Source organism: Pipistrellus hanaki, assembly GCF_964339955.1.
Source record: "Pipistrellus hanaki genome assembly, chromosome: 8".
Lineage (NCBI taxonomy): Eukaryota > Metazoa > Chordata > Mammalia > Chiroptera > Vespertilionidae > Pipistrellus > Pipistrellus hanaki.
Window position 1 is genome coordinate 40,940,528 of NC_140510.1, and position 23,536 is coordinate 40,964,063.

Below are 23,536 nucleotides of genomic sequence, written 5' to 3' on the forward strand. Positions count from 1 at the left end.
AGGTTTAAATAGGTCAGGAAAATCTATTTTGTTCCGAATCTGAATGATGAGATGGAATTAAGAAAACCCAATATGAAAGGAAAAAGGCAGCTTTTTGTTTTAAAAAATTTTGCATGGAGATTTTTGAGAATGTCATGAAGGCAATAATTTCCACTCTAAAAAAATCCTAGAAGGTTAGGGAACCCATGAATTTTAATTTCTGACCCTCCAGAAAGGGAAATTCCAGGTGGTAGAGGAGGAGGGCAGTCAGAACTTCTGACCAGAGAATCAGGGCATCGAGGACGTAGTTTATGGCGGTTGCTCTCTAGGAATCAAGGTACAACTTGAATTTGAGGGTTTGCACTTGCTTCCAAAGAAAACCCTTAAGGGGAAAAGTTGTTAGATGGCCTGCAGTCATGCAAGTTGAAATGTGAAAGCAACCAGGTAGATCTTATTAAGATTTGCCAAAAAGCTGATTCTCCTAGAAGCTTAAAAATTGGCTGATTGCCACAGTTTTCTTCCCATATATGATAGAAAATGTAGATTAAAAAAAAAACCCCAAAAACTCTAATTGCCTGAATTAAAATATTATATTTCAGATTATCTCATGTTGGAATAGAGTAATAATAAAAGAAATGCAGTTGGATAATAGTGTAAGATAAATAAATTGTTTAGTCTTTTGCTGATAATGGTATACTTGATAAAAGAGCCTGGTAAACTTTAGTAGATGCAATTCTGTGCAGTTTTCAAGAGTGTTTCCAAATAATTTGTCTTCTATGTTTCACAATGCAAACCTTAGGCTCCAATCTTGATTTTCTGACTTCAGGCTCAGTGCCCTTTGCTGTTAACTTAAAAATGCTTAAGGATCATTGCAATGAGTTAAGAGATTATTGTATATTCATTTCATTAGTTTATAAACTAGAAAATGACCATTTAAAATAAAGAAATTTGTATTTTAAACCTAGACTGATGCTTATACTTACAATAAAAATTTCAGTTTGCTTCATAAAGAACTGTTATCTTCATTAGAAGCTGATGGATATCAAATGGCTCTGGTTTTTTATTTTGGCAGAATAAGTTATGCTTACTGTACTTTTTGGCAGGGTATATTTTGAAAACTGAAAATGCTTTTGATGTGCCTGGTATCTTGTTTTAGTAGTTAAATAAAATATGGTTACATTATTTTAGATAGTAAAAAAAAATAATTCATATTCCTTAATTTGCCAGAGTTTTAAATGTGTTTAATGTCAGTTTTTATGATTTTTAATTTAATATGCACTTTTTATTTTATATTTATTACTCATTTAAATGTTGATTGGCAAATAGTTATTGAGTATCTACTATGTGGCAGATGTTCTTCTAGGCATTGGGATGCAACATTGAACAAAACAAAGTCCAGCTCTCATGTAGTTACATTGATGTTTATGTGTGTATTTGAGAGGAGAAAGATAATAAACATAAATCATATCATCTAGAGACAAGTGCTATTAAGAAAAATAAAGGAGTATAAAAAGAAGAGTGGCAAGGTACTGTTTTAGATCATATAGTCAGGAAAGTACTCATTTCAAATATTTTTCAACAAAGATTCAAAGGAAGTGAGGGAGTGAGACATGGGGATTCAGGAGAAATGTGAATGTAAGGGGAATAGCAAATACAAGGACAAATTATGGAAGTGAAAGTGAAACTGGGGTGTTCAAGAATCAGCAAGGAGCCCAGTGTAGCTGCAGAAGAGTCAGAAAGGCAGGGAGTAGGAGATAGATCAGTGAGAGTGGAGATCAGAGTCTGAAGCTATAGTTCATGTGAGGACACCAAGTCAATACTTCTAAGATCTGGGAAGAGATGACTCAAGGGTTTTCCACAGAAGAATGTCATTATCTGAGTCATTTTACAAAGATCACCCAGTCAGCTTCACGGAGTACATGAGGCACCGGGGGAAAGTGTAGAACCAAAAAGATAGTTTGGGGGCTTACTGCCATTATGAAGGATTAACATGGTTTGGACTATGGTAGAAACAATGCAGATGGCAAAATGTCATCAGATTTAGATGTATACTGCAGAACAGCTGACAGGTTTTGCTGAGCAATTGGATGTAGGATATGAGGAAATGAGTAGAGCTAAGGATGAGTCCAACTGTGTAGTCTGGTCAAGAAGTAAAAATGTAGTTTCTGTTAACTGAGCTTGGGATAACTTCCAGTGAATCAATAATAGTGAGTAAATCCAGGGCTCTGATTTGAACATGGTGTATTTTTTTTTTTTTTTGAGGTGCCTATTAGATGTTCAGTGGAGGAGTGTAGAGTTCCAGAAAGGATGGGGCTGGAGATAGAACTTTGAGAGATATCAGTATATGGGTGGTATTTAAAGTCATGACAAATATAACAGATTTTGAAGCTCTCTATTTCGAGATACGTATTACATCAAAAGCATAAAACCTGACTCTAGTTATTGCTTAGTTTGTTTTAAAAGCAAATTAGTTTTATTTGCTTTCCTTATTAAATGTCTGTCAGGATCTTTAATGTAGGTGTCTTTTTATTATTCAAATGATAGTCATGCAATGTGGAAAAAGTGTTTGAGCATAATGCTTTATTAATTGTGACTTATTGGACAATAACAATTTTTCTGTAGTTTATTAATAATGAAATCTATGTATTACTTCATTATAAACTAGAGGTCCGGTGCACAAATTCGTGCATGGGTGGGGTCCCTCAGCCTGGCTGGCAATCTGGCTGATAGGGGCCAGCTGGCTGAGGGAATGGACCATGTGAGGTTGGCTGTGGGAGCACACTGACCAGCCAGCTGGCCAAGGGGAGGAACTGTAGAAGGTTGGCTGGCTTCAGGAGGTTGGCTGGCTGCAGGAGTGCACTGACCACCAGGGGGCAGCTTCTGTGTTGAATGTCTGCCCTTGGTGGTCAGTGCATGTCATAGCTACAGGCAGGTCATCTGGTTATTGGTCATAATGGTGGCCTAGGCTTTTACATATATAGATAATCCTACCATTATAACGAGTAAATACTTTTAAGGATCATAACCATTATGATGTAAATTTCATGAGGATATGAATATCCACCTTATATTTTTTGTGTCCCTTTAAAAAAAAAAAGTATAGAAATGTGTGTACTGAATATATGTGGAGACAAATTTCATATGAATTTTTGTCCCATATCAATAACTAAATTATTAAAAAGGAAAAATATTTATTTAGTCATAAATGAGTTATAAAATTGATTTTATTTAATAGTCAACTGATACTGTGTGAAATGGCAATGATATAATGGTGACTGGTACAGACTTTGTCCCTGCCCTCTTAATTATGCATTCTAGTAAAAATAATCAACCTTAAAATTACCCATTGGAGGAATTCTATAAGATGCTACTGTAATAGATTACTGGTATATCTAAACAGGTCAGATGCTATTGTAAATAACTTTATACTAGAAATAACTTTTAATCTGAGTAGTAAAGAAGAATTATGAGTTAGCTAGGGCCATGCTTGGCAAACTGCGGCTCAAGAGCCACATGTGGCTCTTTGGCCCCTTGAGTGTGACTCTTCCACAAAATATCATGGCCTGGGAGACTATTTTGAAGAAGTGGCGTTAGAAGAAGTTTAAGTTTAAAAAATTTGGCTCTCAGAAGAAATTTCAATCATTGTACTGTTGATATTTGGCTCCGTTGACTAATGAGTTTGCCAACCACTGAGCTAGGGAGAAGTAGAAAGCATTTGCAAGTACTAAAGAAGTATGAGTTAGCTAGGGTGAAGTAGAAAGGATTTGCAAGTACTGAAGAAGGGGGGAAGGGATGGCATTTGCAAAGACTCTTATTTGAGAAAGAGCTTATTTCATTAGATGATCTGAAACAATTATAATAAAAGGGATAAAGAAGAGTGAAATGAGGAATAATACAAAACTAGAGAAATAGACAGGGGTTAGACCTTCTAAAATCTAGATAATATTAAGACATTTGATCACGATCTTAAAAATAGTGGACAGCTCTTGAAATTATTTTGAATTAGATTTACAAAGGTCATTTTGGCATAGTATGCAGAATAGATTTCTTTTATACGTATATGAAAGTATTGCATATGTCTCCTTCCCCCATTGACCTCTCCCAGCCTGCTCCCACCTCCCCACATAGGCCATCAACCCCTATTGTTTTTGTCCATCTATTATGCTTCTATACAAGCACACAAGTCTTTGGTTGATCTCTTATGTCTCTTCCACCCTCCCCTGCCTTCCCTCTGAGGTTTGATGGTCTTTTCGATGCTTTTATGTCTCTGTATTTTTATTCATCAGTTTATGTTGTTCATTATATTCCACAAATGAGTGAGATCATGTGATGTTTATCTTTTTCTGTCTGGCTTATTTCACTTGGCTTATTGACAAAATGCTATCCAGGTCCATCTATGCTGTTGCAAATGATAAGAGTTCTTTCTTTTTGATAGCAGTGTAGTATTCCACTGTGTAGATGCACCCCAGTTTTTTAATCCACTCATCTGCTGATGGGCCTTTAGGCTGTTTCCAAATCTTATCTATTGTAAATAGTGCTGCTATGAACATAAGAGTGCATATATTCTTTCTGATTAGTGTTTCTGAATTCTTGGGATATATTCCTAGACGTGGGATAGCTGGGTTAATTTTTTGAGGAAACTTCACACTGTCTTCCACAGTGGCTGCACCAGTCTGCATTATCACCAGCAGTGCACAAGGGTTCCTTTTTCTCCATGTCCTTGTCAGCACTTGTTGTTTATTGATTTGTTGATGATAGCCATACCGAAGTGTGAGATGGTACCTCATTGTCATTTCAATTTACATCTCTCAGATGATTAGTAACTTTGAGCATTTTTTCATATGTCTTTTGGCCATCTTTTAAATGTTTTTGAAGTATCAATGAGATACACAAGTACAGATATCCTATGAACAATCGGGTGTGTGGAGTTCAGAATAGAGCTCTAACCTAGAGAGAAGTATTTAAGATCAGTGGGTACGTAAATGGTTCTTAAAGCTATGTTTGTTGATTAGCTCTACTCTATTAGGATGAATATAGCAGGAGAAGAGGAAATGGCTGTGAGATCCTATGTCCGTCTTTTCTTTTTTAAAACTATTTTTATTGGTTTCAGAGAGAAAAGGAGAGTGAGAGAGAGAGAGAGAGAAACATCAATGATGAGAGAGAATCATTGATTGGGTGCCTCCTGTGCGTCCCCTACTGAGGACTGAGCCTGCAGTCTGGGCATGTGCCCTGACCAGGAATTGAATCATGATTCCCTGGTTCATAAGTTGATGCTCAACCATTGAGCCGCAATGCTGGGTCTTATAGGTGCCCTTCTTTTCAAAAAGGAATTACAACATTTAAAAAGATACAAAGAAATTGTTGCTTATGAGACAACAATTATGAAGAAACCAGGGGATTGGGACCTCATGAAGCAAAGGGAAAAGAGCACAATGAAAGGGGAAAGAATCACCCTTATCAAATACTGCTGAGCGAGCAAGTCAAATAACTCAAAATTATCCTTTTATTTTTAGTGACAAAACCTGAAGAGTTTGTTGTCTTCAGAAAGAAAAACTAGTAGATTGAGGAAAAGATAAACAGCTCTTTTAAGAAATTTGGCTATGAATGGAGAAAAGAGTTAGGGCTAAAAGTAGTCAGAGAGAATTGTGGGTTATATAAAAGGATTCTCACTTCTTTCTCCCCAAGACAGAAGAGTGATAAGCAAGTTTATGTTGATAGAAAGTGCCCAATACATGGAGTGAAAGATAGTAAGATAAGAGAAGAAAGAGATTTATGAAGTATTCTGGAAAAAGTAGAAGGTGTCCAGAGGATGGAAGGAGGAATTTAAAACTCCCCCCTTTGAAACAGGAAGGAGAAATGATAGGTCCCAATACAGAAGGTTTGTCAATTTTGGGGTGAGGAGTAGAGATTTGGCAGACTGATATCTCTTCTCTCAGTGAAGTAGGAAATAAGGTTATCAGCTTCAGGTGGAGTGGGGGGGGAGCAGAAGGTTGGAAATCAGAGTAGAGAATATTTGAAATTGTCTTTGCAGAGAGTAAGAAATGGAGCTAAGTGGAGAAATATGGGACTGTATTGAGGACCCTTGAGGTTGTGAACCAAGCATTCAGAATAGTGCTAATCTGCCAAGGGGAATTTTATACACTAACAGCAAATCATCTCTAGTTTTACCTTATTTCTTTGTTTGTTTTCAGCAATAAAGGAAAACTATGTGTCTTCTTTGAAACGGTGTTTTTGTGTTCCCTGGTTTCAGTGACCTCACATGGCTGATCCACATCATTTATGATTGTTTCTGTGTGGGTGCCTTTGGACAAGCTGAGAATTAAACATGTGCAATAATATATTGCTACTAGTAAAAACAAGAAATCAATCAATCATTGCTTTGACTAAAGCCAGTTGTAGATGCAAAGAAACTTCCTTTATAGTTTAGTGAAACATTGGCTACTCACTGTTCTATTTTACCACACTTAAAATCATGTTGGTATTTTGTTCTAGTACATACTGTGAAAATTTATAATTACATTATAGAGTAAGAAGTATTATGAATAGCATCGATGTATTCTCTGGCATATTTATAATTGTGTCTAAATTTACATTGGTAAAGGTTGTTGTTTTCATAATTGCAATTGAATCTTCATGCTTTTTATTAAATGTAAAAGCAAGTAACTTCATTATCTGACTAGCAAATATTTTCTTAAAGAGTTTTGTTATTTTTCAGAAAACTGAAGGGCAATGGCTCTGTCTACAAAAGCAAAGTAGAGTAGAGAAGCAAACTAGACATTTTATATGAGTAATGTTCTTTACATTTCAGGAAGTTAGAAAAACAATTTATTGAGCATTTACTATATATATCAAACACATTAAGTGTAGTACCTTTTATTTTAAATAATTATAAAATAGTGTTGTTGTTTTTTTCTAATTTTTATGGTGAAGTGAACCAAGGCTCAGAAAAATTAACAAGTAATTTGGCCATAGTTACAAAGTTAAGAAATGCTAAATAATATCATCTATTTTCTCTTACTGTTTAGAATATTATAACCAATTACAGTATATTATATACTCCACTTAGAAATTATCTTTTTAAAGACATTCATTAAATTGACCCTTAGAATGCTGAGATACAATGCATTTAAATAATCACTTGGATTCTGAATTTTTGTCATGATTTATATACATGCTGATCATGCAGCTTTGGTTGAGTGAATCAAGTCTGTCATTGAAAAAAGTTAAATTGTTAAATTACTTGCTAATGAGCCTATTGCTTTGCATTTGATATTTTTAACTACTAAAAAGCACCAAAGTAGCCTCAAAATAGTTAATGGCTTACGTTGGCATGGTCTAGCTATTGGTCATTGAATGACAGAAATAGAAAGAATGACAAACTCAATAATAAAAGTATAAGGTCTTAAAAGTTCTAAACTTCATGGTAGTGAGAGTCATGGTAATGCATGAACATGAGATTTTCCATTGAACTTTGTCTTCCTTGACGATATTCTACTTTATTCAATGTGCTCATTATGTGCACCATCCTTACCAACTGTGTATTTATGACAATGAGTAATCCTCCAGACTGGACAAAGAATGTGGAGTAAGTAGAAAATTAAATATTTCTCTCAACATTCTCATCCCTCTATATTTCAAACTGTGCATTGAACAGCTTGAGACTTCAGCTTCCTTAACAAATCATACTACTAGCTCCTCCAATCATGTTAGCAACCATGACTCAAGTTCATTTCAAGCAATAACTTCCTCTAGGAGCAAGTTTGCAGTGGTGGGTCACTCAGTAGCTCAAATTATTGAACTGGTTTGACAACCAATATTTGTAGCCCTTTATCTTCCTTGTGAGTCTCACACTTTTGAAGATCAGTGATTACTAATATCCAATAATAAATATTATACCTATCATTTTCTCATAGCTATCACCTTTCTATGTTTTATTAGTATATATTTTATGCATCTTAATAATGCATATTTTATTGAACATCAGTGCTTCATTCATTTCTTGGATTATTACCTAATTGCTTCAATCAGACCAAATGCAGTGTATTAGATAATATCTTCACATAGAATCTTATTTTTGGCCTTCAAATTGATATAGCAAGTACAGTGTTCATTTAGTTACAGTAAAAGAGAATATCTTTTAAAATGTAATATTTCTTCCTGCCTTAAATCTTACCTACACTCTACATTTTAGGGAGACAGACATAGGCCCATATAGAAGTCTTTAATTTGTGTTGTGTAAGTCCCTTTTGATATATGTACATGTAAATCACCTACTATATCTTTAATGTGGGATTGGCTATTTTTTCTCAGGTACACCTTTACAGGAATTTATACTTTTGAATCACTTATAAAAATACTTGCAAGGGGCTTTTGTTTAGAAGATTTCACATTTCTACGGGATCCATGGAATTGGTTGGATTTCACAGTCATTACTTTTGCGTAAGTATTTTAATACGTTTTCTATGCTGGAAGAATAAATCAATGGTGGGAGCCTATACTGTATTTTTCCTTGGTGGCTTCCCTTGTCAGATCAAACATTTTTCATAGTTATCATGCGAATTCAGAATATTTTTTCAATTAAATTATGTACTTTGGAGAAATTAGGGACTATCATATTAAATTATATGGTTTTGGTTTCAATTAACACTGTAACATAGTAGTTTCCCAAGTAACGAGATAATTGATGACAATGCCATTTTTCTCTTAATTAGGAAATCTAATGGCAACACTCATTGAAGTTGAAAAGGTCTTGATGTAAGACCAACATAGACTTAGATTTCCCTAAATTCTGAATAACTCTGATTTAATTCTACAGGTATATAACAGAATTTGTAAACCTAGGCAATGTTTCAGCTCTTCGAACTTTCAGAGTCTTGAGAGCTTTGAAAACTATTTCTGTAATCCCAGGTAAGAAGAAACTGGTATAAGGTGGTAGGCCCCTTATATCTCCAACTGTTTCTTGTGTTTTGTCATTGTGTTTGTGTGTGAACTCCCTACTGCAGATATGTGACAGAGTTTGTGGACCTGGGCAATGTCTCAGCGTTGAGAACATTCAGAGTTCTCCGAGCATTGAAAACAATTTCAGTCATTCCAGGTGAGAGCTAGGTTAAACACCGAGGCTGAGTTTAGCTGCATTGGTGCATTGGCTGAGGTTAGCTGCATTTGTGCATAAGCCTTATTGCTTGTCACCTATTGCAAATACTGGTAAATCTGTAAAAAAGCAAGAATCACAGATCATATTTTGGATGGACTTGATTCTTTGCTTTTACTCATTGCTTTCTTTAAAACTGTTCTAAATCAGCCTTTGAGTTTAACAAGTTGTTGCATGAGGCATTTGCAGTAACAGGCTACATGGTCTGCATCCTGTAGCATCAAGCTTTCCGCATAGAAGCTAAACTACGAGATACTCGGACTGATGCAAATTGAACCACTTAGGTCACGAACTGGTAATTTTCTTACCTGCAGACAAATGAAAGAGCTAGGGATAGCATGAGTGTTGCATGAGGCTCAGTTTTCAGATGTCTTCCTTTTTTAACCATACTCAAGCTTATAGAATTTGCAAAAATATAACCTCATAATTCAGTTACTTAAAGGTTTATTACTACTCTATTCATATGGATTTTCCCCCCCAAAAAATCACTAAGAGGTAAGGGAGTAAGACATCTGCAAATAAAAGCAAACTATTTACACAAGGTTAATGTTTAAGCATGAATGGCAAAATCATTTTTCTGTTCTAAGGAGTGTTTGGAAATACACTTTGGTTCATTTCCATTCATAGTGTTCTAATGAACATACAAGTTCTGCTTTCATTCATTTTCACCAGCTATCAGGCTTTTCATAAAAATGTTATTCAGTCACAAACATTAAAGTAATATTCTTGGCATTCTGCATGACATCTTTATTTTCCAGGGCAAGCTCATGATGTTTTTGTCAGCAAAGTAGCTGTTAAATAGTGCATTTAAATGTCCCTTCTGATTTTATTTAGGCCTGAAGACCATCGTGGGCGCCCTGATCCAGTCTGTGAAGAAGCTCTCTGACGTCATGATCCTGACGGTGTTCTGTCTGAGCGTGTTTGCATTAATAGGACTACAGCTATTTATGGGCAACCTGCGGAATAAGTGTTTGCAATGGCCCCCAGATAATTCTTCCTTCGGAATAAACATCACTTCCTTCTTTAACTACTCATTGGATGGGAACGGTACCGCTTTCAATAGGACAGTGAGCACCTTTAACTGGGATGAATATATTGAGGATGAAAGTAAGATACACTCTTTTATCAGTTTTGTTGTTTAGTCATTTGATTATTAAAAAATACACATAGTGGAAATTGCCTCAATTTTTTATGTGAACCAAATGACCAGACCAGTTCAAGATAAATCAGCACATGTGATGCAGAAATGAAATATCTTGTTTCTTATCTGGCAATCAACATAGTAAAAGTTATTATTTGAACGTGTGTTATCTTTTCCTAAATCGGTGTTGAAAGCAATATCACATTAAGCTGTATTTATTTGGTAGGCAGGGATAAGAAGTTTTTCATCATCTGAAATAAATCAGTAGTTTGAGTTAATGCTGAAATATAACTTTTTACCATTGAAACCATCCCCTCCATTTGGTTTTCAAGTCTCATCCTCTCCATGTACAATTAACTAACCAACTTCTATTAATCCCTTGATTATCAAAACTCCACTGGCATACTAATTCTAAAACTTTTATAGCTTTTAGAACCATATGAAATGTTATCCCTTCTCACACTTTATTCATATTTTAACATTAATGCTATATTAACACTATGTCAATACTATATTAATATTTGTACATTCTTATGAATAATGGGAAGATTAAGATTCATTGGATAAATGAATAAAGTAAACAAATTATTTCATTATTTCTGAGGTTTTTCATTTATTGATATAATAATAGCACAATGATAATCTTTGCACATAAATATTTCCTCTATCTCTAATTGTTTCTTTCAGGTAGATTTTCATTAATAGAATATTTTTGGTTGAAGAATATGACCAGATTAAGGTTATGTAGACGTTGTCAAATTGCTCTTCAGAGAGATCTGACCACTCACTAATATTGTTATTGCCACATTTAAAATCTTTTGATCAAAAGAAAAGAATATCCTCTTGTTCCTAACTATTTATGCAGTAGAATTTAGAAGATATATTTATGAATATCATTAGTAAGTTACACTTATTTTATATAATGTGAATTATCTTTTGATATTTTTACCCATTATTCCATCAAGTGATAGTATATTTACAAAATTCATATGAACTCTTATTTTATCAAGAATATTAACATTTTTGGCAAATATATTATCCAGCTTGTTTTTCATCCTATTATTTGGTTTTAGGATGAAAAGCAAGTTGGATAATATGATTATGATTTTTTTTGGCAATGGTGCCATTAGATTATTGAATCCTTTTCTATATTTTAGTTTAAAAAACAATTTTGATTTAGAGATAATAAAAACTCACTTAGGTAGACTACATGTAAAGCAGCCACCTCCATATTCTACATGAAAAAACTCTATATGTCCTTTATTTCAGATTAATGGACTTGTTTATAAATCTTTAATCTTTAAAAATCTACAATAGTTTTTAAAGATTTTATATGTTGTGAGGTAAAGATTAAGACTTTTTTTTTCAAAATAGTGACCCATATTTTCCTGCATAATATATTAGAATATTTCTTGAATGCAGACTAAGTATTCCTAAAAACAACCATAATAAGTTTTTTGTTCAATATTTGTGTATGTGTGTGTTTTAATGTGTGCATGTGTGTTTATATGTAAATATGTACATATTTCAGTTTATATATGTATGTTTTTTAGATCATTTTTGCAACTTATTAAAGTTATATGTAAGGTATTCCATAAGAATAAGAACTAGGTATATTTAGAAAATATCTATCTCCTGAGAAAGAAGTTTATTTTGCTCATTTGAAAGATAGTAATCATGCCAAAATACAAAGTAAAAGAATATTTACAGAATCATAGAAAGAGCAAATTCCTAAGCCCACTTTTCAAAGGAAATTAACTTAAAATGGGTAGGAGAAGAATGTCTGTATCTATTTGGAGTCAGGCAAAATGTATTTGTAAAAATAAAATTTTATTTGCATGAAATCATTTAGAAGCAACAAGGCTTAACTCTCTCCCCGCCATCCCTTTTTTTTTTTTTTTTTTTTTTTTTGCCACGAATATAGCCTTGATTTGGCAGCTCTTTTTGAAGTACCTCAAACAATTTGGATTTATATTTAGAGTAAATTCTGATATGAGAATATTAGCATAATTATTCCCTCCAAATTTTTTTACAACAGATTTTTAAAACATTTGTTTAATTTACAAAATTATATTATGATATATTTTAATATTCAATTATTATTAAATTATTTTCATTGCCATATACATATTTATTATTTTATCCATTTTGTTATAGTTGAAATATTGTACGCTTTATTATCTAGGCAGAATGGCAGAAATGCTTTGAGGGCTTTTTCATGATTCTTTCTATTCCTCACTCTTTCAATAGGTCACTTTTATTTCTTGGAAGGGCAAAATGATGCTCTGCTTTGTGGCAACAGCTCCGATGCAGGGTAAGTGATGTTTCATAATGAGTTTCAGTCCACCTGCTCTATCCACCTCAATAACCTGCCACCTCCCACCCAACTTGCCCCTGCTCGCTCCTCATTCAAAACTCTCCATAAATTCAACTTCACACTGACTCTCAAAATAGCTGGGGTAAGTGCAGATTCTCACTTTTTTCACACACTCATATGCGGCAATTATTTTTCCATACTAGCTCGCAGGTGATCTTCCAAATTAGTTTGATTAAAAAAAAATAGAAAAGCAGTTAATAGAAGCTTAAGTTAATAGAATTTAAAAGTATGTACTTTTATAAGTGTGATATTTTTCTACTATGCTAATATGGTCTCCATGACTTCAAGTGTATAATATCTGAAGATGAATCATTTCCTGCGGCATGATGAGTGTATGTCCCAGAATATTTTAGCAAAGCGGTTAAGAGCATAGATTGGAGAGTTTGCATGGATTCAAACCATAAAAAAGCACTTCTCCTTGCTTTACTGTTTCCTTAGGTAATAAAGGGGTATAATAGGAGGTGACTGTGAAGAATTAAATGGCTGCCAAGACCGGTTTGGCTCAGTGGATAGAGCTTTGGCCTGCGGACAGAAAGGTCCCAGGTTCGATTCCAGTCAAGGGCATGTAGTACCTTGGTTGTGGGCACATCCCCAGTAGGGGGTGTGCAAGAGGCAGCTGATCAGTGACTCTCTCTCATCAATGTTTCTAACTATCCCTCTCTCTTTCTCTCTGTAAAAAATCAATAAAATATATTTTTAAAACAGAATTAAATGGCTTAGTAAATGTACAGCTACTATAGCACTCATTAAGAACTTTTTATTATTCTTTCTATGGAACATGATATTGTGGACATCAGTAACTGATACCCGTTACCTAGCAAAATTCTCAAGGGTTGCAGGTTTTGCGTTTAACTCATATGCTAAAGATTGCACTGCCTTTATTTTCAGATCCCAGTGATCAGTAAAACAGACTGCCTCTATTTATTTAAATATACTTTATTGATTTTTTACAGAGAGGAAGAAAAAGCGATAGAGAGTTAGAAACATTAATGAGAGAGAAACAGATCAGCTGCCTCCTGGGAATGTGCCCGCAACCAAGGTACATGCTCCCGACTGGAATCGAATCTTGGGACCCTTCAGTCTGCAGGCTGAGGCTCTATCCATTGAGCCAAACGGGTCAGGGCCAGACTGCCTTTAATTTCTTGTCTGTACTGTACTGAATGCTATGCAAACAATATCTCATTCAATGAATGTCCCTTTGTAAGGCAGGTTCTGTCGTTAGGCCCTTCTTACATATGAAGTGCCCAAAGCTGAGTCAGGTTAGGAAATCTGCTCCAGATCATGCAGCCCAGAAACCTCAGGCACAATGAAGAGCCCAGATCAGCTTGATCATCAAGGTCATATGAGTCATATGACACCTTCATTATGCACAGCCATTTCCTCCTTTCAACCTCTCCCCACCACTTTTCTTCACCCCTTTTCGCACACACACATTTCTGCCTTTAGATATCTTCAGTGAGTGTTTATTTTTTCTCTATAGACTTATTTTTCTCTCTCCGTGTCCACAAGTCCCCAGAGATAGCAATCATAACATGACTGCTTTTATATATGGAGATGCGATAAATATAATAATGACAATGGTGAATTACATAGGAATTCACAAATAAGCTTAGTTATTATGTCAATCAGTCCAAGGGCGCTGAGTGAAGTGCTAGGTAAAATGAGAGAAATCTGTTTTCCTCACTGTTGTATAGAGTAGGCATTGGCATCTGTCAAAGCCAGAAAGACAGCCAGCAGATTTGCAGTTGCTGACTTCCTCTCTTTGCTTTGACCTCATTTCAGCCAGTGTCCGGAAGGATACATCTGTGTGAAGGCTGGTCGCAACCCCAACTATGGCTACACGAGCTTTGACACCTTCAGCTGGGCCTTCCTGTCCTTATTTCGTCTTATGACACAGGACTTCTGGGAAAACCTTTATCAACTGGTGAGAACAGAAAAGATGACTCTTCTGAGAAGCGTGAAATACTGAGATCAGAACTGCTGTGGAATACTTTATTTATGTAGAGTGTGAGCTCGTAACATCCCATATAATTTTTAATAAAATGTCTCCTCCATTTTGTAGACACTGCGTGCTGCTGGGAAAACATACATGATCTTCTTTGTGCTGGTCATCTTCCTGGGCTCATTCTACCTGATAAATTTGATCCTGGCTGTGGTGGCCATGGCCTATGAGGAGCAGAATCAGGCCACCATGGAAGAGGCAGAGCAGAAAGAGGCTGAATTTCAGCAGATGCTCGAACAGCTAAGAAAACAACAAGAAGAAGCTCAGGTATAGTTAGCAAACATTGAGCTCTTTTGTGTTTGTTAATCTCAAGTTTGTCTGAATTGGAGAAGTCCAGTGGCATAAAGTGAAGAGAAACAAGATCAGCAGTGCTTATAGTGATATTTAAAACATGTCATGTGTGTTTGGGAAGTGCTCTAAGCCTATTTGGTTATTAGGAGATTATTATTTTATTTTGAAAATTACTGTCAATACTAATGGCATCAAAACGTGGAGATTTATAATTGCTTTATTGACATTTTTCTCTCCTTTGTGACCCTTCATTTGTTCAAACTCACTAAGTAACTAGATTAACATGTCTTCAATCAAAGTCTTTTCTTAAGCTTCCAAAGAGAAATCCAGTTGTAGCTGCTTCTTCATTAGTGTCACTAGCCGTGGGAAAGGTCAGGAGACCAGAGTTAAACTGGGAAGGTTATTTTCTGGAGTCTGGAAAAATAAATACCTATTTAATATTTATTTTCCATTTGAAGAGTATTTAAATGCAAGTTTGTGAACTGAATAAGGGAAACACTGCTGTGTGGGACAAAGTAAATAGCTATATTCTCTGCCTTCTCCCCCTAAATCCTTTAATTTATACTTGTTAAAACTTCTAAACAAGGCAATAATTTCTCTAATTATATTTTCTTGACTTAATGACATTAACTAGTTTAATTGCCTATTTTGGCTTTTCTTGGATAGTTCTCTTTTAACTGCACACAGAATAAAGGTCAGATAAATAAAAACATACTGGAGTTCAGCAACAACATTGAACACTGTATCTTTCCAGAAACTGTGCTATTGTAATTTATAAATTCACTCAGATGACATGATCTAGGATTTCCCTATATATAATCTGTAATATATTCTTGTTGTACACTTCTTAGTGAAATACTTAATTTAAGTCAAAGAGGGGAGGAGTTCATTAAAATAAAACAATACAATACTTGACTGAATTAAATTCAGCGATTTAGACTGGCATTAAAAGACATTGGGAGAGTATGTACGGGAGGGGGGGCATTGGTATATGTACAAAAATAATAATTTAATAAAAATATATTAAATTTTAAAAAAAAGTCATTGTCTAATGAAAGTGTGATGGATCAGATTAAAATAGGCAGCTTTAATTCTTAAAATCTTTGCTTCTTAAGATACTGATCAGAGAAAAAAAATTGTTATGACATTCAAGTGTCTTGTTCATATTATGACAGAATCAGAAAGTATAGTATGAGGCCAGAGCTTGAAGGTTTTCCTCGGTCACATGTTTCATCTTCCATGGGTCTGTTCATTTTAATTCTTTAATTGGTTGAATGGCAATATATTATTCTCCAAAATATGTATCAGCATGATACTAACGGTAAGTTAAACAGTAGAATGGAGAGATTTCCCCAAAGTGTGTATGCAACTAACATGTACTCCGTGCTCTTCTAGGCAGCAGTTGCAGCGACATCTGCTGAATCCAGAGACTTCAGTGGCGCAGGCGGGTTAGGAGTTTTCTCGGAGAGTTCTTCAGTAGCATCCAAGTTGAGCTCCAAGAGCGAAAAAGAGCTAAAAAACAGAAGGAAGAAAAAGAAACAGAAAGAACAATCTGGAGAAGAAGAGAAGGAAGACAGAGTCTGCAAATCTGAATCTGAAGACAGCATTAGAAAAAAGGGTTTCCGTTTTTCCTTAGAAGGAAGCAGGCTGACATATGAAAAGAGGTTTTCTTCTCCACACCAGGTAAAAATAGTAGCAAATGACATAGAGGGTATTTTCATTACAAACAGTTTTTTAAAGACATGCCAGGGTTTGACAGAGATAAAGCTGCCTCCCCCTTGGATAGCACAATGCTTTCAGAATGGTCATGATCCTCAAGTGTTGTTGTTATGACCTCAGAGAATTTGTGAGTTTTACAACCATTGATGTAAGAAATGTCCACACTAGCAGATAATTTTTTATAAGAGTTTATTTGAGCCAAACTGAGGACACCTGGGGGTAAGTAAGATCTCACATGTTCCCGAGAATAACAGTTTTGCAATTTCTCTTATGCATTTGAATGAAGGAGAGAACGTAAGGAAGATCACATGAAGGTGGGAGAAAGCAAGGTGGGGATCAGATTATAAACTAATTAAGCTTATGCTGCTTGCTCTCACGATTTAGAGGGAGGGATCTGAAAGGATGGTCAGGTATTGGGAGGAGGGGTCCGAAGGGAGCCATTTCAAAAGTATGTTAACCTAAATGAACAGAAGCAATGCACAGGGCTTGCTTAATGCAAAGACACACCTGTTATCAAAGCAGTTCTATGCATGGGGCATAGCTACACACCATGACCTGCCCTGTTAGGGATTTATGACTAGATCATCCTGTGCGGTTCCTTTCCATAGAGTCCCCTTTGCTTCTATACAAATTTTGGATCCCAGGGAAGCATTTTCAGAGTGTAGATTTCACTGGGCATGAGAAGGTTTGTAGTTTTGAGGTTTCATTAAAGACTCAAACATCTTGTGGCAACTTTCCACATGAGAAATTACAGCAGGTGTTTCCCATCTCTACTTAGCTACTGGGCCTGAACTCAGTGAAACGTGGCTTTTCTGAGTGGAAGATTCCCAGTGCTGAATTGTAGACTCTCTCAGACCATCTCCAGGGGTTTTCAAACTACGGCCCGCGGGCCACATGCGGCCCTCAGAGGAGTCTGATCCGGCCCGCCAGGTTTTTTGGGCAGTGAGCGCAGCCGAGGTGTTACAGTAGGAATTAGTAGTTCATATAGTCCGGCCCTCCAGCTCTCTGAGGGACCGTGATCTAGCCCCCACTTTAAAAAGTTTGAGGACCCCTGATCTATGCAGTTATTGCCATACATGTGCAAACTTCATTTGAAGAGTGCTTTATTTTTCAATTACAGTTCACATGCAATATTATATTAATTTCAGGTGTACAACCCTGTGATTAGATATTTATATCACCTAGAAAGCAATCACCTGATAAAACATCTAATTCTCCTCTGACACCATATATAGTTATTGTAAAGTTATTGATTATATTCTTTTTGCTGAACTTTACATCTCCAAAACTATTCAGTAATTACCAATCTGTACCTCTTAATCCCTTGCCCTTTTCCACCCATCCTTTCAATCCCCATCCTTTCTAGCAATTGTCAAAATGTTCTCTGTACCTATGAGTCTGTTTTTGTTCAGCTTTTTTTTTCTGTATTCTGTTTTTTAGATTCCACATGTAAGTGAAATAACCTAGCATTTGTCTTCCTCCTTTCTTCAAATTTTGCCCATGGATATAACATTTTTCGGTACTGTCTTCTCCATATCTCAGTCCAGGTTCTTCCAATATGGTGGCAAGATGCTTCCTACAGCATTACACTTATAATCAACTAGAGGCCCAGTGCATGAAAATTCATGCACTGTAGGGGGTGTCCCTCAGCCCAGCCTGCCTCCTCTCACAGTCCGGGAGCCCTCATGGGCGGGAGGTGACCTGGCGATCAGCGGAAGGAAATGCCCACATCACACCTCTGCTGCTGCCACTGCCAGCAGTACAATCCTCAGCTGACCCTGGTTACCTGAGCCTCAGGTGGCCCTGAGTGGCTGGGCAGCCGCCATCTGAGGCTTGCCTATGTCTCAGGATGGCCCTGGGGGGTTGGGGAGCTGAGGGGACTGGGGATCTCCAGAAGCAGGGACACAGAGCAGCCGGGCCCTGCACCTTGCCACATGCCTGCTATCCTGGCGGGGCTGTAGGCACCGCCATCGTTGAGGATGTGGCAGTGAATTAGTTTATTCACTCCTTATTGGCTGTGGACACTGCCATCTTTGAGGGCAGACAATCAATTAGCATTTCCCCTCCTTATTGGCTGTGGGTGCCATCATTTTGTGACAGTGTGAGGGTCAATTAGCATATTCCCTTTTCATTAGATAGGATACTAGAGACCTGATGCATGAAATTTGTGCAAGGGACTCGGCTCTTGCAGCCCCAGCTTCGTTCAGAAGGACATCTGGAAGGTTGTTTGGCTGTCTGGTTTAATTAGCATATTATGCTTTTATTATTATAGACTTTTACCAACCCTAACTTAAAATGCACCTCTTGATCAACAATTATAACAAAAAGAGGTGGATGTCAATTGACCATCTTTAATTCATTCTCTATGTATAGGGATACAGAATATACCCATTGGCTATGCCTGGGTTACAGTGTTTTCTGAGGCTCATTTCTCAAGGATAGTCAGGATGCTGTTAACAGAAGAAGGAGAAATAGCTATTGGACAAGCAAAAATAAATGTTCACTACAAGAAAATTAAAAAAGTACACTAGAAATAAACAGGAAGTGATTCATAAATCAAGGTAACCTGCACAATGGCAGAGACAATGCAGGCATTTATACAATTGTTAAATGATTGTGACCAGATACCTCATGAAAACTGGGTTTTTGTAAATATGGTGTTCTTCAGATTTCTTAAGAAGAGTAAAAATCAGGGGATGAGTCATACAGTTCTTTCAGCTTGATTTGTTTAATTTTATTCATGAAGACATTATAAAATGTGCAAAGAGCAGGGAAGAATCATCTCCTTGTGCTATAATTAAACAGATGTACTAGCATGAATTTAATTTTCCTCTGTGGTGAGAGCTGCATCAGGGTGTGGTCACTAGTGAACCCTTATTTTTGGCTTCAAAGGATCTAAAAGTAGGTGTATATTTAGTTGCTTTCCACTGGATTATTAAATCAGCTGAGCTTCTAGAGATAACTCTAGCAAAAAAAAAAAAAATCACTTTTGGGTACCAATTTTGAGACTAAACAACGTTGAGGGGTACTTGTGACTATCTTAAGGCATGGATAACGTTAAAAAAAAAAGGCAGAAAATGAAAAAAGAAGGAAGGGAAAAAAGGAAAAGCAAGAGATGAACCTAAAAGGACTTCCAGACCTCCAGCAGTTACTACAGGAGGAAGCCCTTGGTTCCCCCATCTAATGACTTTTCTGTAGCAGGTCAACAACTCTGAAACAAGGAGCCCAGCCTCATATTTTTCAGGATGCCAGCTCTTAATTCTGTTCATCTGTTTTCTGTTTCCCCTCTTGTCCATAGTCTTTACTGAGCATCCGTGGCTCCCTTTTCTCTCCAAGACGCAGCAGTAGAGCAAGCCTTTTCAGCTTCAGAGGCCGAGCAAAGGACATTGGCTCCGAGAACGACTTTGCTGATGACGAGCACAGCACGTTTGAAGACAACGACAGCAGAAGAGACTCTCTGTTTGTACCACACAGGCATGGAGAGCGGCGCCACAGCAACGTCAGCCAGGCCAGCCGTGCCTCCAGGGTGCTCCCCATTCTGCCCATGAATGGGAAAATGCACAGTGCAGTTGATTGCAACGGAGTGGTCTCCCTAGTGGGGGGCCCTTCAGCTCTCACATCTCCAACTGGACAACTCCTGCCAGAGGTGAGGCCCATGAAAACAGCAGCTGCTGAAAAGGTAGTAAGATAGAGTATTTTGATTTCCATATATATATATATACACACAATCTTCAGCTGGCCCTGGTTCCTGAGCCTTGGGTGGCCCTGGGAGGCTGGGCAGCCAATATCTGTGGCTTGCCTGCACCTTGGGCCAGCCTTGGGTGACTGGGGAGCTAAGGGAATTGGGGTGCATGGAGTGCCCAGCAAGTCTGAGGGGTCTGGGTGCCACCATCTTGTGGCTGTGGACACTGCCATCTTTGAGGGCATGGCAGTAATTAACATATTCCATCCTTATTGGCTGTGGGTGCCACCATCTTTGTGAAGGCATGATGGTCAATTAGCATATTACCTCTTTATTAGATAGGATGTATGTGTTTGTGTGTGTGTGTGTGTGTGTGTGTTTACTGCAAAACAAAACAAAAACAATAATAATAAAAGCAGTGGGAGGAAACTTTGGAAAGTGATGAAAATGATTATGACCTTGATGGTGGTGATAGTTCAGGTAGGATACTATCCCTAAACTCATCAAGTTGTATATATTAAATATACACAGCTTTTTACATTTCAAATGGTCCTCAATACAATGGTTAAAGAAAAAAATGGAGATCCCTGAGTTAATCTAGACTTTCTTCAGACCAAAACCCTGAAAACAAGGTCCAGGAATCTTCTCCCTTGAAAAGCATTCCACATGGTTCTTACACATAATAAAGTATGAGTTTCACTGATCTTATTAATTGAGGCAACAAAAACAAGTGCAAGGCTTTACTGCATAAATACACATAAAATGTCAGTCTGTCAGAACATAGCATTTATCAGCAATTTACCATAAAACTCCTGTCCTATCAGAAAGGATGGACTACTAGTAAATCTCTGAAGGCAAATTGTGGCCAGTTTGGAACAAAGCTCAGTGTGATCCCTTTATTTCCAGTTCCCTCATGTCTATCCTTCAATCTTGTAGTCAGCTTCTGAGAGGCAAGGCACTGTGGAACCACACTGACCACCAGGGGGCAGCTCTTGCATTGAGCATCTGCTCCCTGATGGTCAATGCACATCATAGTGAAGGGTTGATCTGCCATTCAGTCGATTTGCATATTGGCCTTTCATTATATAGGATAAGCATTTTACAGTGGAATTCACTTTTTAAGAAAACTACTATTGATACCTATTAGGGAAACTTAAAAATTCTTTTTTTACACTAAATCACATGAATATATGTCTATAAAGACCTAATAACTCAATCTGAGAGTAATTCAAGGAACCATATGTGTCAGTCTGAAGTTCTAGGTGGATTAAATACTAAAAAGGTATCTATCCAATAGTATACATGGTCCTTCCAGCCCAAAGCTCCAAAATGGGGAATTAGAAATGTCCATTTTGATAACAAACCCAGGCATTCCTTAAAACTGAGACTCTGATGAGCTTTCAAACACTTCCCAAGAATGGTGATTCAGCAATGTCTTAATGAGCTGTTCACATCTGAGAAAGCACGGTGAATAGTTAGGTAGCAAAAGTGATGGGAATGCTTTTAGTTTTGCTGCTCTTAAAAATAATAATTTCATCTAAAATTTTATTTTTAGGGGACGACTACCGAAACAGAAATAAGGAAGAGACGGTCCAGTTCTTATCATGTTTCCATGGATTTTTTGGAAGATCCTACAGCTAGGCAAAGAGCAATGAGTTTAGCAAGTATTTTGACCAACACTATGGAAGGTATGTCAAAAATCTTACACCATAGCTACTTGGTGGTACTTTGGTAATGATGAAAAAAATAAGTCTATAAATTTCAAGAAAATTCTTTCTGACTTAATACCACATCATCATTATGTCTTTTACTGCACGTATATTCCGTCATCTATTATAGATTTTTATATTTAGCCTCCAGGAAGCTACTGCAAACTCAAGGTATACTTGGAATACTACTTTCATAGAATAAATATTGAATCGTTGAATTTTTTGTGCACATGACACTGAAAGGAGTTTAATGATAAATGCTTATTTTTAGAATGATGCTAACCCATTTGAAATGCATTAACTGCTTGAGAAACAGGTTATAAAACCTGCTGATTTAATCAGAAATGTAAATGAAAACTGTAAATCAGTGTTTGATATAAATCCTTTTGAAGCAAATTTTTTAAATTTTTGTAATTCTACTTTTGCCTCTTTCCGACCAGAGTACTATATTAGCCTTCTCTGCAGATTATGTCTGAGTAGTTAACGTATTGTTTAGAAATCTGGTTCTGATGAAGCTGAAATAAAGATTTTGGGGACAACTTGATCTGTGACCAGTTCTTGGTTCTGCCATGTATTAAATGTGTTAGCTTATGACTCTAAACTTCAGTCTCTTCATCAATAAAATGTGAAAATATGCATCAGGTTGTTGTAAGGATTAAGTGGGGCATCATATATGAAGCACACATGTACCTTTCATATAGAAAGCAGTCAATAAATATTATCATTATTCATTGTTTTATTTTTGTTGTTTTGTTCATTTACAAGTTTGTGCCTTTCTATACTGTAAGTAAACTGGAATATCTACTTTAAGTATCTGGAAAATATTTTCATATAAAATATATTCTATCCTCCTCCCTTATCCTCCTTTCCCCTTTTCTCCTTTTCTCTTGTATAATCCAGCCCTTCCACCCTCCCCAGATGTGCGTGTGTGTGTGTGAGTGCATGCATGTGTGTGTATGTGTGGATGTGTCAAAGGAAAAAAAACAGATGGAGTATGAAAGAGGAGTGAGAGAGAGAGAGGGAGAGAGCACACATTGTGCAGATGACTTTATCTTTAGTAATAGTTTCACTTATTATCGGATAGGCTCTTGGAATAATTACTTTTCAGTCTGAATGGAAAAACCCCATGATACTAACAGCAGTACCAAAAACCTAAACGTCACAGCCAGAAGAAACTCACAGTGCAGGTGGCAATTCTATCACAGACACGTCAGCATTACCACACCAGATTTTCGTAATGTCCTAGTGCAGTATCAGAAATCTCTTCACCGATTTATCTGGAATATTAAACTCGGTCCATTCTTCCCCAACCTCGCCTGCGTTAGCTTGCACTCCCTCTTCCCCCCCAGCTGCCAGTAGCTTGCTCCTCCCTGTCCCTCCAGGTAAATCTTTTGAAGATTCTCTGGTCTTCTGCTCCTTGCCATAGCAAAACCACTGAGAGGAAGCTGCCAGTGGTTCTGCTACCGATGTCAGCAGCATGTCTGC

The 23,536-nt window shown here is 36.7% G+C and overlaps 1 protein-coding gene across 5 annotated transcripts in view; it reads left to right on the forward strand.

Annotated features, from left to right (window-relative positions):
- LOC311626364 (sodium channel protein type 2 subunit alpha) overlaps positions 1 to 23,536 on the forward strand; it is a 109,038-nt gene that overhangs the window by 31,504 nt on the left and 53,998 nt on the right. For 3 of the 5 annotated variants that reach the window (XM_084891565.1, XM_084891564.1, XM_084891566.1), the window contains exons 4-13: positions 7,474 to 7,564; positions 8,290 to 8,418; positions 8,795 to 8,886; positions 9,965 to 10,237; positions 12,522 to 12,585; positions 14,431 to 14,572; positions 14,711 to 14,917; positions 16,337 to 16,624; positions 19,959 to 20,306; positions 21,898 to 22,030. In XM_084891565.1, the coding sequence (XP_084747691.1) occupies positions 7,474 to 7,564; positions 8,290 to 8,418; positions 8,795 to 8,886; positions 9,965 to 10,237; positions 12,522 to 12,585; positions 14,431 to 14,572; positions 14,711 to 14,917; positions 16,337 to 16,624; positions 19,959 to 20,306; positions 21,898 to 22,030 (1,767 nt within the window). Of the gene's footprint in view, positions 1 to 7,473; positions 7,565 to 8,289; positions 8,419 to 8,794; positions 8,887 to 8,981; positions 9,074 to 9,964; positions 10,238 to 12,521; positions 12,586 to 14,430; positions 14,573 to 14,710; positions 14,918 to 16,336; positions 16,625 to 19,958; positions 20,307 to 21,897; positions 22,031 to 23,536 lie in introns of those variants that run through there. The other 2 variants (XM_084891568.1, XM_084891567.1) reach the window with 2 other exon arrangements.